Raw genomic sequence first — 18,209 nt, forward strand, 5'->3', positions numbered from 1 at the left:
TGAAATGTTCTATAAATTCATAAATGAGGTATAAATTAAGGCCGGTAAGAGCAGGCAGATTCGAGCGTACTCGAATGCGCGCGATCACAGTCGCGGTACGGCCCACACTGCCGCCACCGTATTCCACCGTATATTATATGCGAATGTGTGCGTGGCAGCGCGTGCGTACACGGCGCCCGGCGCGCACGCACACATTCAAGCCGGCAGCGGCACATTTATATGAAGATTCACTACTGTTCTTGTACTGTGCCAACAGTCCGCAATGTAACTAAAATCGCATGCGAGTTCGCGCGCCGTCTAAATCAGCCCTAAGGGTGAATTCCGGAATCTTGTGTAATTTTTGCAGGATATAAACTACCTATTTGTGTGTATCCGTTCAGATGTTTTTGCGTAATGGAAGAACAATCATTAAACCTTTCACTTATAATATTAGTACAATTTAAGAGACATGTCTTACCACCCATGCTGCTGAAAATTTTGACGATAACTGGCTCCAACCCTGCTATACACTCCAAGTGATTGCCAGATGCCATTAGACCGTCGCATAGTTGTATTAGCTAAAAAGTGTAGAAATATTAAATGATAACTAAACTAAAAGAATAATTGCCCAATTTTTCAGTAAAATATTCAATAAATAAGCTAATTAACAAATAACTTGGCAACTGGGTGAATCAACTTTTTCTTGGGTCACTCTTTAAAACCTGATTTTTAGGCATTTAAATTCACCAGACACGCTTTTTTGTGATACTTATAAACCCTTTCCATTGAGGGTCGTCTTCCAGGCGTGTCAGAAGAAGGTGGTGTACAATGTCTTCTAACATACTATGGTACTATTGTCTCTTGGCTGACCGGACAGAATAACAACAAGAAATAGTTGATCCACTCAACTGTCTAATAATATGTGTCATGATACCAATTCGAGACTCGAGAGTATTTTATCAAAACAACGTACCTTAGGAATTTCTATTATTTGCTTCGTGTGGTGTTTCGAGGAAGACAGTTGAACTAAGAACATCAGTATACTATGGACTAAATCACAGCAATTACTGAAACAATTAAACATATAACGAAATAAGCATTAATACTATTTAAACTAGGTACCACTAGATTTTTTATATTGAACTAATTAGCATTAATATAACTATATTTAAAACCGATTAATTATTACAATCTCAGAATTATAACACGCAAAGATTCATAAATAATCGTAATAAATTACTAACATTTTTTGTATTAAGAAATCCTGGTCACGGCACCAAACTGTAACTCCCCCACTATAAGTATATTTATACACGCGATTTCAATCCTATGTACTAAACGAATGTGGATGCACATTATGAATTGTCAATATTCTAATTGTGAATTGTCAGTATTATGTTAGTCCGTCATTAGGTTAGATTTTTGTTTAATTTTGCTCATTATATTTATTCTATAGCATACTCACGGTATCTCATGTTGTTCCACATACTCGAGTTGCTTGATAAGGAACGCGATGAAGATCTGCTCACTGTCTAGCATGCAGTAGTTGACCCTCAGAGTTAGCAGCTGGCTTAGGAGGCTTAACACGCGACATTGGAGTGGTATGTCGTTTTGCATTGTATAGCTCTGCGAACGATATAAAATATTAACGAAAAGAGAAGTGTAATAATTCTAAGATAAAATAATTTAGATTTTTGATAATGATGAAAAGTCTGTTAATGCATAATCTTTTCCTTGAAATGTTTAAGAGATTAGATAAGATAATTCCAGAAATAAGAGAGAACTGAAAAACAGGGCGGTTTTCTTAGTCTGTATTCCGATTAAAATAAGGATCGTAGATATCGTATCCAACAAAACAACTATTTTTAAGACACATCTTTGATTATCAGCTCCAGTATAAAATACCTATCGTTTATAGAAATTAAACAAACTCACCTTTAAAGCTTGTATCACAACCGGTTCAAACAACCTAATATATCTCTCCAACTCCTTTTTATTAGTACTCCACTTCCTATCCATCTTATTCTTAGAGAAATTCTCCATAGCTATCAACATTTTTCGCTCTTCTATCATCACCGGATTTTTACTATCTAATGCAAGTTTCTGACTAGAATTAGAACATACACTGTTCCTTCTAGATTCACTCTCAATAGGGCTTAAGGAATTAATTAACATAACATCATCGTAGAATGTAACTTTCTCTTCAGTCTTCGGTACCGCTTCTATACTCATGAAATCAGTATATTCTGTTATCATATTAGTACCAAATAAGCATTTTAATAGCTGTGTTATACAGTACACAGTCGTGTCGGAACGAAGTGGCATAATAACTTTAAGATAGTACAGTAACTCTTCTGTGACTGAACCAAATTCGCGTTCAGTTGAAAGTTCTAGTTGTATAGCCAGGCAATTGAGCACAGTTGTTAGGAATTCGTAGAACATACTGCTTTTAGGGTCGAGGTTTATCTGAAATGATAAAAAGATATCAGGACACCAATAGGGAATATTCTGGGTAGGGGGCGCCACTACCACAATCCATCACAATCTGAGGGTCTACCACGAAATAAGAAAATCTAAATTTCGTTATCTAACCTCTCTGTCACTCGATATTAAACTTTCGTGAGACATATTTTAAACTGTTTAGACGACAACGGTATATCACTCTTGCATATTCGAGCGATAAAGAGGCAGATAGCTAAATTTCGATTTTCGTGTTTCCCGGGAGGCCCTTTGTAAACAAATCGCCTTGATGCATAAATGTCATATTTTATTATCTTTGAAAACTTGTCAAAAAACAGTTTAAGCCACAGTATGTATAACATACATCTACCTAACCCACGTCAGTACTTTGAGTCATCCAAAGTGGGATTTTTGTCGGTTATTTTGTGCATAATGATAAAGTGGTACGGTCGAAAGTATTAATTTATGACCCATTTCGTACCTTGTCACAGTGACAATCAATATGAAAGTCGCTAGAGACCTCATACTATTGTCACTGTGACAAGGTACAAAATGGGTCATAAATTAAAACTTTCGACTGTACAATACCTTATGGTTGGAGTACGTAGCCCTCAGATTGTCATACAGCTTCATGTAGAAGGGTTCGGTAAAGAAGTGTCCCGCGAAAGTCGGTCGCATGCTGGTGGCGGGTGTGGGGAGTCGCTTGCGCATGTTTCTGTAGTCTGCGCCGTCTGGGACAGTACTGAATGTGTACATAATAATAAAGTGGTACAATACCTTATGGTTGGAGTATGTAGCCCTCAGATTGTCATACAGCTTCATGTAGAAGGGTTCGGTAAAGAAGTGTCCCGCGAAAGTCGGTCGCATGCTGGTGGCGGGTGTGGGGAGTCGCTTGCGCATGTTTCTGTCGTCTGTGCCGTCTGGGACAGTACTGATTGTGTACATAATAATAAAGTGGTACAATACCTTATGGTTAGAGTACGTAGCCCTCAGATTGTCATACAGCTTCATGAAGAAGGGTTCGGTAAAGAAGTGTCCCGAGAAAGTCGGTCGCATGCTGGTGGCGGGTGTGGGGAGACGTCTGCGCATGTTTCTGTCGTCTGTGACGTCTGGGACAGTACTGATTGTGTATATAATAATAAAGTGGTACAATACCTTATGGTTAGAGTACGTAGCCCTCAGATTGTCATACAGCTTCATGTAGAAGGGTTCGGTGAAGAAGTGTCCCGCGAAAGTCGGTCGCATGCTGGTGGTGGGTGTGGGGAGACGTTTGCGCATGTTTCTGTCGTCTGTGCCGTCTGGGACAGTACTGATTGTGTACATAATAATCAAGTGGTACAATACCTTATGGTTAGAGTACGTAGCCCTCAGATTGTCATACAGCTTCATGAAGAAGGGTTCGGTAAAGAAATGTCCCGCGAAAGTCGGTCGCATGCTGGTGGCGGGTGTGGGGAGTCGCTTGCGCATGTTTCTGTCGTCTGTGCCGTCTGGGACAGTACTGATTGTGTACATAATAATCAAGTGGTACAATACCTTATGGTTAGAGTACGTAGCCCTCAGATTGTCATACAGCTTCATGTAGAAGGGTTCGGTAAAGAAGTGTCCCGCGAAAGTCGGTCGCATGCTGGTGGCGGGTGTGGGGAGTCGCTTGCGCATGTTTCTGTCGTCTGTGCCGTCTGGGACAGTACTGATTGTGTACATAATAATAAAGTGGTACGATACCTTATGGTTGGAGTATGTAGCCCTCAGATTGTCATACAGCTTCATGTAGAAGGGTTCGGTAAAGAAGTGTCCCGCGAAAGTCGGTCGCATGCTGGTGGCGGGTGTGGGAAGACGCTTGCGCATGTTTCTGTCGTCTGCGCCGTCTTGGACGCTGCCGCGACGGGCTTGAGGTTCTGCTGTTGTAAATACAAGGACTTTAATATTTTTAGGGTTTCGTACCTCAAAAGGTACGTCTGTCTGTCTGTTCGACCATCCCCCCCGCCCCTTTATCTCCGTTTATTTTATTGCTACATTTCAGAGAAAGGTATGAACGTGTATGATTAAAGAAAAAATAAAGAAGCTTTAACAAAAATACGAGTATTACCTGTACTTTTCCTCCTAACCGGGCTCCCGGGTAACGCAATACCACTCTTATTCAAATGCACATTAGGGTTAATATCCTCAATCAAATGCACCAGCACATTCAGCATCTTCAGGGTCACTTGCAGAAACTTCTCCGCTGAACTCGAAACTCGTTCGTCGTCTAGGTGTTGCCATTTGTCTTTAGTTTGGGAGTCGCGTTCGAATATGTCTGTGGCTGTTTTCTTGTTCATTATGTTGTGGATTTCAACTGAAAAAATAATTTGTTATAGCAAAAATATGAGTACTATCTAGGCCAGGTAGATAATAGTTACAGCCGAGTTCATAAATATGTATACATCAAGTTGAAAAAATGTACGTATGTATACATATATATTTATGAACTCGACTGTAAGTAGGTGATAACTGAGCAAAGTGGTTGACCATTATGATAGCCAGCAATGGTTCATTAAAAACAGATCAAAATATTACTTACGATTAAGTCAGATCAGATTCGTTTTTCGTAATAGTGTAAGTTTGTTTGTTGTTTGTTTCTTGTATACTAACATAGTTTTTAAGTATTACCAACATAGTTTAAGTATTTTTAATGTTACTAACTTATTAAATTATACTTTAGTTAATTTTAATTTATTGTGTATGTTTTATGGAATTTTATTCTGAAATAAATTATTTGAATTGAATTAATACACCGCTCTTGGTATCTAAATACTTGGTAACAGATAAAATTTTTACTTGATGTTTTGCTCTTGAGAATGTACTGGATCTACATATTTACAGAAACATAATATAGTGTAACTGTTTAGTATGTGTAATATTTACTGAGAAAAAGGTGAAATTAAATTACACCGATGTGAACTATGCGTGACTGAGCAACAAACATACAGATATCAACACACACAAACATACATGCAAACTTTTACATTTTTCATTAGTACATATGTATAACAATATGAATATTTACGCCCCGCTGCTGGCGGCACCCTAGGTTAGGTTTTTTATGTGTTTATAATATTTTTATGTTGTTTTTATATTTTAATTTTATATCCATATTGTAAAAAACCCTAACCTAAGAAGAGAAATAAATAAATAATAAGAATATTTACGAGGGGCGTTCAAAATATTCTCGGTATTGATATCTTACAACCTCTTCTAAAATTTCTTTCGTTACTGGCCGCTAAGGTTTATTCATTGACATTAAAAAAAAGTATAATTCGAACCGAGATGTTCTTTTGTTTTTCTGCAATTGCTGAACAAACATGAACATCATGTGGGAATTGACAATGTTAACTAAATTAGAACATCGATGCGTGATAAAATTCTTGACAAAACAGGGTAAAAATCAAAAAACCATAAAAGAGGAAATGGATTGTGTTTACCGTGAGTCTGCTCCTTCTTTATCTACCATTCAAAAGTGGTCAAGCGAGTTTAAACGTGGAAGGGAGAGTGTTGAAGACGACCCTAGACCTGGCCGGCCTGTAGTAGCTACTTCACAAGAAAATATTGATAAAGTGGAAAAACTTATATTGGAAGATGGTCGAGTGAAGGTAAAATCTATAGCACAAGCACTGACTTAATATAAAAGAAATAGACACACAAAGCAGAACAAAAACGTCAAGAAATGTGGATCCCAATGACGTTTCGCACCATTTGCATTGATGATAAAAACGCTTACGTAAATTTTGAGTCAAGATAAATGTTTCGTACAGAAAAGAGCTTAATGTCGTAAGCATTAAGTGTCAAATTTGCAAACATAAGTACCAACACTGTTAAAAAATTTAGTCCGATGGCACTAAACGTAACGTATTTACGTCAAACAACGTCAAACGAGAATAATGAACGAATGGAGTCACTTTGGTACACTTTAATATGTATTACTGTACAGGAAAACCAATTGAAGTAATAAATAAAACAAATTTAATTTAATCGGGAGCTCAAATAAAATTAATTCCTGGTTCAAATTCAAACAAATCAAATTTTTAATTCGTAAGTATACGTCTTTAAATACTAATTTCCTTGAAATAAATTCTACTTATTAAATAACTGTGTATTTAAGATCTACATTTACTCATAGCGCGGGTGCACGGGGACATTTAGATACTGATTGGATTTTTTTTATAAAGTCTACCTATACTTTATAAAAAAAATCCTGTGGTTGTCACTGTGTTCCGACAGGTTTAGCATTTACAGTTAGTCGATATAAGCCCTTATTGGTGGTGTATATGTCGGAAACAGGGAAATGGGCCGAACACACAAGTGCCGTTTTGCCTTGTTTAAAACTGCATCACCCCTATCTCTTGCTATAATTAAATAGCAGTCCACTTTGCACGTCGCATAGGTTTTCTTGGAAATCTTGAATTTAAACATAATATTATTTCTTATGAATTCCATATAAAAATATAAAAAAATATTGACCTCACATCGACTCATTAGATTTTTGTTCCTTAACATCCCTTCTTTGGTACTAACAAATTAATTTATTCAAAACCATAAAATTACCACCAGATTACATAAATTATGTAATGCTATCCAAAGAACTAACCGAAAGAAATACATTCCATCCTTTTTCCTTGTTTTATCATTGTTATTTTTACATATTTTAACGGCACATTTCGTAATTGTTGACAACTTCACATTTGAGCGTTTCAAACAAGACTAAACGAAAAAGTGATGCATGATCTGTTTTGACATCACTTTTGTGGGGCCATTTTTGGCGGCTGATTGGGTATCCAGTTCTTTATACTATATCAATGAGCACAAGTAACCAATCTCTCTATTGGTACCGTACATGATATTATACATGACCATCTTAATATGTCAAAAGTAAGTGCAAGATGGGTTCCGCGAATGCTGACTCGGCTTCAAAAAGACATGCGTGTAGCTTGTTGTTCCGATTTTATTGACCTGTGCGGTGAAAATCCTGATGAGGTGCTGCAAAGAATAGTTACTGGAGATGAAACCTGGGTTCATCATTATGACCCAGAGAGTAAACAAGAGTCCATGCAGTGGCACATTAAGGGTTCAGCTCATCCCAAGAAGTTCAAGGTCATCCCTTCAGCTGGCAAGGTCATGGCCACGATATTTTGGGATTGTGAAGGAGTATTACTGATCGATTATAAAGAAAAAGGTGTAAATATCACAGGACAGTACTACGCTAACATTCTACATCAATTAAAGGATGCAATCAAAGAAAAGAGGCGAGGAAAGTTAACCAAAGGTGTTATGCTTCTGCATGACAACGCCCCCGTCCATACTGCTCATATTGCCAAGGCAGCTATTGTTGAATGTGGGTTTGAAACTGTTACTCACCCACCGTATAGTCCGGACTTAGCCCCCAGCGACTTCTTTTTGTTCCCCAATCTTAAAAAGGATCTGCGTGGAAATAAATTTTCCGATGATGAAGCATTGAAGGCGGCAGTGGAGGAGCATTTTTACACCAAAGATAAAAAATATTTTTATGCAGGATTAAAAAAAATAATTGATCGATCTTTTAAGTGTATGAACATAGGGGGGGGGAGTATATTGAAAAATAAAAATATCAAACTTTTCGTACTTGTTTGTTTTCATTCTCATACCGAGAATATTTTGAACACCCCTCGTACGCTAGTAGGTCAAAACTTACCAGGATAAACCAGCCTACAAATATCTAGAAGCAATGTCCTCCTAGGCACACTTCCATTGCAATAGTCCAGAGTATCGAGGCAGTAGCTCAAGATGCCTTGGTCCGAATATGCCTCCTTGTGTTTCCATGGCAACCACTTCTTGCATATGGCTTGTAAGCATTCTAGTAGCCCTTGCTGTAAAATAGACCTTATAGTTAAAACTTTGAGTTCAATTTAGTTTGTATAAAGCTCAAGTGAACTTAAAATAACTTTCACAGATTCGTTATCTTGCAGTAAAAATGTTTAACCCTTTATTAGGGTGGTACTCCATCTGTTCATATTTTGGGTACAATGTGTATTTATGTCTCGCATTTCGCTTAACGAGAGAGTGAGCCGCAATGCACATTGGAACAAAATATTGGACAGATGGAATACCACCCTAAGAGTCCTAAGACACAATTTATGTAATACATAAAATGAAATGGTTAAACTGTTACCGGTAGCATCGTCAAATTAATCTATCATAGAAATACAACTATGTTACAGAGTATTAGTCTTTCCACTCTGTCACAAAAGACAGTGTTTTGAAAATGGACTCTATTACTTACCGAAAAGAATTTACTATTGCACGCGACCAACCGCCACATGACATCGCCCACAACGACCCTCAAACTTCCCCCCTTCAGTAAATCTCCACTTCTCAGTTCCTCAGGCAGATCGAAGTAGAAGTACATATCTTTGACCAGGTCGAGTGACAACCCTGGACGGTTGAAGGTAAACAGTTGGCTCTGCTCTTTGGTTAGTTGCGCGAGCATTGTGGTAGGGGTGTGCCGTTTTGAGATGAAGATTTTTGGTATTATGCTGGAAACGAGTTTGATTTTTACAAATTGGTTTTTCGTAAATAATTTTACATAATTGCTAAACTCGGGTATTGGTGAAAAGTTACTGGGGTAGACTGGTTTATATTATTTTTATTAAGTCAACAATATTTTTAGTCTAAAACTATGCTGTCTTTTACAAGAAAACCATCAGGGGCCCGTTTCTCAAAAGCTCCCTTTCTAACAAAAGCTGCCAAAAAGTGACATCCGCTTGTATTACAAGTTACAAGCTTTTGGAAACGGGCCCCTGCGCGCAACTACATCACCTACAATCTGAGAGTTGTAGGGCACCAGCGATTTCTATGCTGGGTGATTTTTTTTACGCGCCCATTAACAAAAAATACAAGATAAAACAAATTACCACTGACATAATCATACCACTCTGTCACGATTTAAAAGTAAAAAAATAAGCGCATTGAAATTGACCCAGATAATATTTATGTATTGTAAACTGTGTGAGGTGTGCAATGCAATAATAGTTATTTACGATACACGTGCGGAAAAGAGGAAATTTGAAACGAGTGGCGATATATTAAAACACGACCGAAGGGAGTGTTTTAAATCGACACGAGTTGCGAATTCCCTATTCGCAAGTGTATCGTACAACGTTTTACAGTACATATGCCCTTTTAAATATTTGACATAGCAACGAAAAGCTTGCTTATTTACGCACTAGTGCGGGAAAGTAGCACCATATGTACTGTAATAGTTATTTTCGATACAAGTGCGAAAAAGAGGAAATTCGAAACGAGTGGCGATAAATTAAAACACGACCGAAGGGAGTGTTTTAAATCGACACGAGTTGCGAATTACCTATTCGCACGTGTATCGAACAACGTTTTACAGTACATATGGCACTTTAAAGTTTCGACATGCGCACGAAAAGTGCTATTTTACGCACTAGTGCGGAAAAGTAGCCCCATATGTACTGTAAAGAGTATTGTATTTACACAAGGTGGCCTGATTTTGGAGCATTCTAATTTTATATTAAAATCTTATCTACTTACTTGGTTATAGTTTGAGCGGCGGCCTGCCTCACCCTCTGATCTTCGTCGGCCAGAAGGCGAAATAGTGTATCCACGATTATTTTACTTTTTGCGTGGAAACCAGGGTACAATAAAAACAACCTGTAACAAGACCAAAACTGAATTAGTTATGGGATGACAGACAATGAAATTTTTCACAAGCCTCTTATTATTTTTAGTTGTGACTATTAATCTAAAAGTACATGGGAGAGCGCGCTTTGCTTGGAAAACATGAAAAAACTCAAAAATGCGCGTTTTCCCAGAGATAAGACCTAGCTAGATCGAATTTTCGCCCCCGAAAACCCCCATATAATAAATATGAATGAAATCATTAGAGCCGTTTCCGAGATCCCCGAAATATAGGTATAAATATATACAAGAATTGCTCGTTTAGAGGTATAAGATAATATTTGCTTTAATATCAAATATGGGTGCGTTGGTAAGATCCCACAATACATAGGGGTCAAAACGATCGCCGTTGAACTGATTTCAACATTACTCCGTCGGTGTTAGGTCTAAAATTCTACACATTATTTTTATTTGCTCAATGCGAAAGCTGTCAAGCTATATTCAACCTTACTGTGTGGACGTTAGGTATAAACTCCATCAAATTGTTATAACACTTAGTACTTACTTCTGATAGGGTAATTTCTCATACAGCTTACACAAATTAACTCTGCATAGCCAATACTTGTTACTCTCCACAAATATGAGAGAGTTGATACAGTCCCACAGTAGAGGCCAGGATGACGAATCGCATAAACCGAAAGCTGTCAAGCTATTTTCAACCTTACCTTGTGGACGTTAGGTATTAACTCCAACAAATTGTTATTACACTTAGTACTTACTTCTGATAGGGTAATCTCTCATACAGCTTACACAAATTAACTCTACATAGCCAATACTTGTTACTCTCCACAAAAATGAGAGAGTTGATACAGTCCCACAGTAGAGGCCAGGATGACGAATCGCATAAACCGAAAGCTGTCAAGCTATTTTCAACCTTACCTTGTGGACGTTAGGTATAAACTCCATCAAATTGTTATTACACTTAGTACTTACTTCTGATAGGGTAATTTCTCATACAGCTTACACAAATTAACTCTGCATAGCCAATACTTATTACTCTCCACAAAAATGAGAGAGTTGATACAGTCCCACAGTAGAGGCCAGGATGACGAATCGCATAAACCGAAAGCTGTCAAGCTATTTTCAACCTTACCTTGTGGACGTTAGGTATAAACTCCATCAAATTGTTATTACACTTAGTACTTACTTCTGATAGGGTAATCTCTCATACAGCTTACACAAATTAACTCTGCATAGCCAGTACTTGTTACTCTCCACAAAAATGAGAGAGTTGATAGAGTCCCACAGCAGAGGCCATGATGACGCATCGCTTAAACCGAAAGCTGTCAAGCTATTTTCAACCTTACCTTGTGGATGTTAGGTATAAATTGTTATTACACTTAGTACTTACTTCTGATAGGGTAATCTCTCATACAGCTTACACAAATTAACTCTGCATAGCCAATACTTGTTACTCTCCACATAGATGAGAGAGTTGATACAATCCCACAGCAGAGGCCACGATGATGCGTCGCTCAATTCTAAAGCTGTCAAGCTATTTTCAACCTTACCTTGTGGACGTTAGGTATAAACTCCATCAAATTGTTATTACACTTAGTACTTACTTCTGATAGGGTAATTTCTCATACAGCTTACACAAATTAACTCTGCATAGCCAATACTTGTTACTCTCCACAAAAATGAGAGAGTTGATACAGTCCCACAGCAGAGGCCACGTTGATGCGTCACTCAACGCAATAGCAGTCTTAGTTAGAGACGAGAGCGTGTGGTTCACTGCTGAGTGTATTTCGTCAGTTAGGCCCTGCAAAGTTTAATATTATCAAAGACAAAAAAATAAGTGAATAATAGTGCAAATTTGACAACTGCCAAAGATATGTTTACACTTTTCGCCTTATTACAAAGGTGTAAGATGCTAAAGTGTAAAGATTTCTTTGACGTCGATAAATTATGCGGTAACTAAGTTGTCAAGTACTAACGTCTGACAAATGACGCTCTAGATCAATGGTGGGCAAACTTTCTTCATAGGGGGCCAGAAAGTTTAGGAAATTTAAGTGGAGGGCCGGAATTGTAGCTAAAATTTATTTTGATTAGCGATTTCTATTTGAATCGTGGGCCAATGCCATATATTAATTATTTCATAGGACCGGTGACGGGCCGGATAAAATCCATTCGCGGGCCGAAGCTGGCCCGCGGGCCGTACTTTGCCCACCACTGCTCTAGCTACAAAGAACCGGCCATGTGCGAGTCGGACTCGCGTTCCAAGGGTTCCGTTCATTAAGACTCACACTTGACTGCACATTTCTAATAGGTTTTCCTGTCACCTATGGTCAAAGAACTATTTTGTGTAGTTTCGGAGATAAAGCCCCCCACCCCCTTAAGGAGGGAGAAGTCGGACAGACAGACAGACACACGAGTGATCCTATAAGGGATCCGTTTTTTCTTTTGAAGTACGGAACTCTTAAAAAATGGTGCCGTACAACACCATCGTCCTGCCCTGACCAATATGTAATCAAATTGATTAAACTATCTCAAAATAAGCTACTGTATATGTAGTTTCAACATTTTCTTAAGTTGTTGTTAAGTATAAACGAATATCGGGTAATTCCAAAATGGACTCTATTGTGACAACATTATGGTTGATTACAAACTACCCGACAGTACCCAAAGTATCCCTTAAAAATCTTAAAATAAGGCAAAATAGTATGAGTTGCAGTACTGTACCTTTAAAATGATCTTCACCAGCTTCTCAGCGCTGATATTATCACTGACTTCCTTCGGCAAAACACTAACATTCCGCCACCTATTATAATCCCCATGTGAAAGCTCCAAGGCTGTACTCAAATAATTTCCTATACACACTCTCACCAACCCCCTAATTTGTGGGTCCGAATGACCTTCAAAAAGAATAAAAACATCAGACATGTGCTGAAACTCGAAATTTCCATCTTCACTTATTTCCATAATCGGAGCATCTTTGCTAGGTACTTCATCAGTCCTTTTAAAAGCCCGTTTCTTTTCTTCCCTTTTAAAAGCGTCTAGGTTGTCCAAATTGGTGGTGGATTCACCGAAATGATCGAATTTCATGTCTAAATCTATGCTCGATGATAAAATGTCACCGCTGCTTGACATAGGGTAGCCTGTAGTAGGGTCGTTACTGCAAGACATATTGGAATTTGTAGTGAAATTACTATTGGTCATGTTAGGGTTGGTGCTGTCGGTCATTGCGCTTGCGATTAATTCTTTGGTAAAAACTTTGCTGTCCAAGATATTGCTTTGGACGTCTTTGGACGAGCTTTTTTGTTCGACGCTGTCCATAGATTTTTCAAGTGATTTGCTGTCTTTTTTGGATAGTTGTTGCGATGGTGTGTGGCTGTCCGTGCTTCGGTTTAGGAGGTCCTGGGTTAGGGAGTCTGTTAGGGAGTCTTGGTAGCAGACGTTTCGTTCTAGGATGAAGTCGTTTATGTGGTCTTGGTTGTAATCTGTTCCTTCTGATGAACCTGCAATTTTTTTAAACTGTGACTGCTTTATTGTAAACTTAGCCTCCCATGCTAAACATTACCTTGAAACAAAAAAGTGATTCTCTACCTAACCGCTGCAGTCTTTACCTGATTCCTAACTGGTTACTTTCCCAGCATCACAGAATAAATAATAGTACTAGGTACAGAAGATTCGCACTCTAACAAAACGCGTCTATTACGACAGATATGATCGCTAGGTGGCGCAAGTGCGAGCATGCGTCCGTTCCGTAGCGGTGGCGGCAACTACTATGGCTAGACACCAAAATTGGTGCGGGCCGCATGTACTTGTAGCGATGCGACGGAATCGCGGAGTGAGCCACGCCTGGTAGCTTTATGTATAAAGCATACGTGATGTTTTTAACTAAAGTTTACGAATGTTTCAATTTAATACATAGTTAAATATATTCTGAAGTAAGAGAAACAGTGTTGTGAATAACGCTTATTTTTAGGCTTATAAACTCGAGCCCTCAAGACTCGTAAGTCTTGAAGACTCGACTATAAGTATCTGAGAATAGTAATTTATTTATTTTTCGCGTATGGATGTAAGAAATCGTCTTTGCCGCCTTTGAGGCGTTAAGCCTCGAAAGTCTTAAGGGTCTTTAAGCCTCGAAATTAGCGTTATTCACAACACTAAAGCGAAAAAAAAGCAAGTAGCGATGTTTATTTCCAGGAAATCGTGTAGATCAAAATTAAAATGTTTTATTGCATATCACATTACACATTATTAGGTGGAGCTTATAAGTAGGTGGGTTTACATGTGACACCCTGCAAGGGCACAGCAACATCCTTAAGACCAATATGCATATAAATTAACATTGTTAATCATGTTTATCGCTAAAAATATCATTAATATTATAGTACCATTTGCTGTAACAAAACATATTTTTCAATTAAAAGACACATCAAGATTGTTTACCTTTTTTTCTAATGCTAAAAACGAACTATAGTGACTTTTGTTTAATTAGTTAGCAAGTTCCATAGAATAATACTTTAAATTAGAGATGCAACGGATAGTTGTTTGGCCGGATACCGGATATCGGATATCCGGCCTGGATACTGGCCGAATATCCGGTATCCGGCCGCCGGATATTCGGCCGGCGGAACTATACCTATATTTTGAGTTTTGCAGGTGCGCGTCGTGCAGGTTTCGACCTGTTTCGTAGTAAACGTTCGCGCGGACACATTTCTAGGATCGTAACGAGTTCTATCATGTCATTACGTAGTAAGATCGTTTATAGTTACAAGTGCGCGCTCGTATTTTTGTGTAAACAAATAAGTGTATTGTGTGACATTGGTTACGTATTCATTCCTATCTACTGTGTCGTTAGCATTATAACCGTGACTGTTTTTTAGATTCCATTTTTTACCCCAAAATGTGTTAATTTTACTATCCGGTATCCGGCCGGATAGTAGGTCACTATCCGGTATCCGGCCGGATACTAAAATAACGGCCGGATAACCCGGATACCGGATAGTAACCGGATATCCGGTGCATCTCTACTTTAAATGTAAATCCCGTGTAAATAGTACGTACCGGAGATATTGTGTGACTTGGCATCCGCGTCTTTGTCCAAGTAGACGGTAATGGCTTGCGGATACAAGTGAAGGATCTCAGACATGCAGCTCAGTGCTGACGACTTTACCGACACTCGAATAACCCTAAAACAATCAAAAATTTCGTGAGTCCATTCGATACCGTTCACTGATTATTCGTAAATAGGCTCGTTCTGTGTGAACCCGCCTAATCTCATAAGCACCTCTTACACCATACTACTAACCCAGGGTTAACCGGTTAAACCGTTAATCCAGTATCAATTAGTACTGGTGACCATGGTAACTCCAGGTTTAGCCGGTTAACACCGGGTTAGTGATTGGTGCAAGTGGCCCTTAGAACAGCAAGGTCCATTGATGGTCACTTAATTCGTCCTTAAGAAGTTGCTCATAATTAAGTGTAAGGGGCCTGTTTCACAAAAACTGAGTAACGTATTAAAGTAAAAAATTAACTGCCAGATAAAACTATTTACAGATTTAGGGCCAGTTGCACCAACCACATTTGACAGATCGATCAACATCACTCGGCAGAGAACTATGAAAATCCCCGTACAATAAAATTTAACGAACGCTTTAACGGTGACAGGCGGTTTGGTGCAACCGATCCTTAGTGCATAATTATTAGGACTACTTGGACATTCTGAAACAGGCTCTAACAGTGACTCTAACAGTTAGAGTTAGTTACTAAGGTAGGTGTTATTTACCTGTCAGGTATTACGCCTCCTTTATTAGCAGTGAGAAGAAACTTTGAGGCTAGCAACCTGGCAAGATACTTCAGTGGGATGTCATCGTCAGTCGACGCCCCTATATTTACCTGCAACATATAAGAAATATGTCAATGAACTCTTACCATAGAGAAAAAATACATAGAGTGTTCACTCCATACATCAGTTTTGGTACCAAAAATACTATTATTTTCATAGTCGACATCTAGCATCGAGTGGCGGAATTATCAGTACCGCTACATGACAATAGATGTTGCAACGACCCAAAAGTCTAATGCTCAACAATTTTCAGCCGGAACTCTATTTTCAACTCCTTCTGCTTTAATATTAGTTGTAAAATTGTTGTTCAATAGCATTTTCGTGAGTCGTGACTCACTAGACATCTAGTACCTATTAAGTAGCATATGGGAATAAAAGTGTGTAAGTACATATCTAATAATTTTTAAGAAAAAAAAACCGACTTCTATGCGGCCCGGTGAAAGATTATTGTAGATGGTGCGCTATGTAGAAAAGGAAGCATTTCGTGTCTGTAAGGCTCGCAGTTCTAACCTAACCCACTTTTGTTCGGTTCTGTGAGGATATCAGTTCAAACCTAACCTAACCCACTTAACGGCGCATGCGGTGCGGTGTACGGGGATTTGAGCGGGAGGGGTTTGGCCTCATCATACTTTATACCTACATTTTATGGTAGTTAATCATAGTGGTTTATTTAGTTTAGGTATCATAGTGGTTTTCCTGGTCAAGGTCCGGGTCTGTGTCCGAGTCCGGGTCCGAGTCCGGGTCTAGTCCAGGTCCGAGTCCGAATCCGAGTCCAGGTCCGGGTCCGGGTCCGAACCGGATCTGGGTACGAGTCCGGATCTGGATCTGAGTCCGGGTTCCAGTCCAAGTCAAAGTCGAAATTCGAAATCACCAAACATGTACTATGCGTCGTTGAAGAGTTCTGTTCTGATCATCATCAGCAGTTCCAGTTCATCAAATGCGATAGTTTTTAATGTTAATGCTTTATTTTATGATGAAAATACAGAAAATTCTATACGTGTGCCTTTAAGATTTGAGGAGTTCCCTCGATTTCTCATGGATCCCATGTTCAGAACTTGAGCTTGACATAAATATGGCTTAAAAACCTAACTTGCTTAACAAACATAACGAAAAGAAAAAATCGCCAAACGCGAGCTATGCGTCGTTAAAGAGTTTCGTTCTGGTCATCATCAGCAGTACACTTCCTCAAATGTTACTTTTTAAATGTATATGCTTGATTTGTTGATTAAAACACAACAATCATTATATGTATGCCTTTAAGATTTGAGGAGTTCCCTCGATTCCTTATGTATCTCATCATCAGAACTCGAGCTTGACAGAAATGTGGCTTAAAAACTAAACTTGCTTAACAAACATAACGAAGAGGACAAATCGCCAAACGTGAACTATGGGTCGTTGAAGAGTTCTGTTCTGATCATCATCAGCAGTTCCACTTCATCAAATGCGACAGTTTTTAATAAAAATGCTTGATTTTCTGATGAAAATACAAAAATCTCTATACGCACACCTTTCAAGATTTGAGGAGTTCCCTCGATTCCTCATGGATCCCATCATCAGAACTCGAGCTTGACAAAAATGTGGCTTAAAAACTTAACTTGCTTAACAAACATAACGAAGAGGACAAATCGCCAAACATGAACTATGCGTCGTTGAAGAGTTCTGTTCTGATCATCATCAGCAGTTCCACTTCATCAAATTTCACGTTTCTGAATGTATATGCTTGATTTGTTGATAAAAACACAAAAATCACTATATGTATGCCTTTAAGATTTGAGGAGTTCCCTCGATTCCTCATGGATCCCATCATCAGAACTGGGTTTTGACAAAAACGGGACCAATCTGTATGCATATACTTACAATAAAAAAAAAATTTTTCAAAATCGGTCCAGCAATGACGGAGATATGGAGTAACAAACATAAAAAAAAAATAAAAAAAAAACATACAACCGAATTGATAACCTCCTCCTTTTAGATTTGGAAGTCGGTTAAAAAGTTAGTAATTATCAGTGAATTGTTGGTAGAGACAAACCAAAGAAAGTCTGCAGCGCTAGATTAAAAGTAGTTTTTAAAAATCAGTATGCGACAACACCACAGAAAATGGATTAAATAGTCTTGATACTTGTGAAATTTCTACCATATTTACCGTCTATGAAAAAATTAAGCTGTATGCACAGCTTAATTTTTATGGTAAAATAAATTTCATTCCAACAATAGATGTCACTATTAATATGTAGACATATACTAATATTGATAAATAATATTG

At 38.3% G+C, this 18,209-nt stretch overlaps 1 protein-coding gene across 1 annotated transcript in view; it reads right to left on the reverse strand.

Annotated features, from left to right (window-relative positions):
* Positions 1-18,209, reverse strand: part of LOC134657528 (huntingtin-like) — a 60,053-nt gene that overhangs the window by 32,523 nt on the left and 9,321 nt on the right. The window contains exons 10-22 of the mRNA XM_063513103.1: positions 15,887-15,996; positions 15,166-15,290; positions 12,835-13,610; positions 11,718-11,914; positions 10,006-10,125; positions 8,729-8,981; positions 8,141-8,315; positions 4,526-4,771; positions 4,162-4,334; positions 1,915-2,445; positions 1,445-1,605; positions 953-1,046; positions 458-557 (exon numbers count right to left, since the gene is read on the reverse strand). Of these exons, the coding sequence (XP_063369173.1) occupies positions 458-557; positions 953-1,046; positions 1,445-1,605; positions 1,915-2,445; positions 4,162-4,334; positions 4,526-4,771; positions 8,141-8,315; positions 8,729-8,981; positions 10,006-10,125; positions 11,718-11,914; positions 12,835-13,610; positions 15,166-15,290; positions 15,887-15,996 (3,061 nt within the window). The remainder of the gene's footprint in view (positions 1-457; positions 558-952; positions 1,047-1,444; positions 1,606-1,914; positions 2,446-4,161; positions 4,335-4,525; positions 4,772-8,140; positions 8,316-8,728; positions 8,982-10,005; positions 10,126-11,717; positions 11,915-12,834; positions 13,611-15,165; positions 15,291-15,886; positions 15,997-18,209) is intronic.

The sequence above is a fragment of the Cydia amplana genome, chromosome 20 (assembly GCF_948474715.1).
Source record: "Cydia amplana chromosome 20, ilCydAmpl1.1, whole genome shotgun sequence".
Lineage (NCBI taxonomy): Eukaryota > Metazoa > Arthropoda > Insecta > Lepidoptera > Tortricidae > Cydia > Cydia amplana.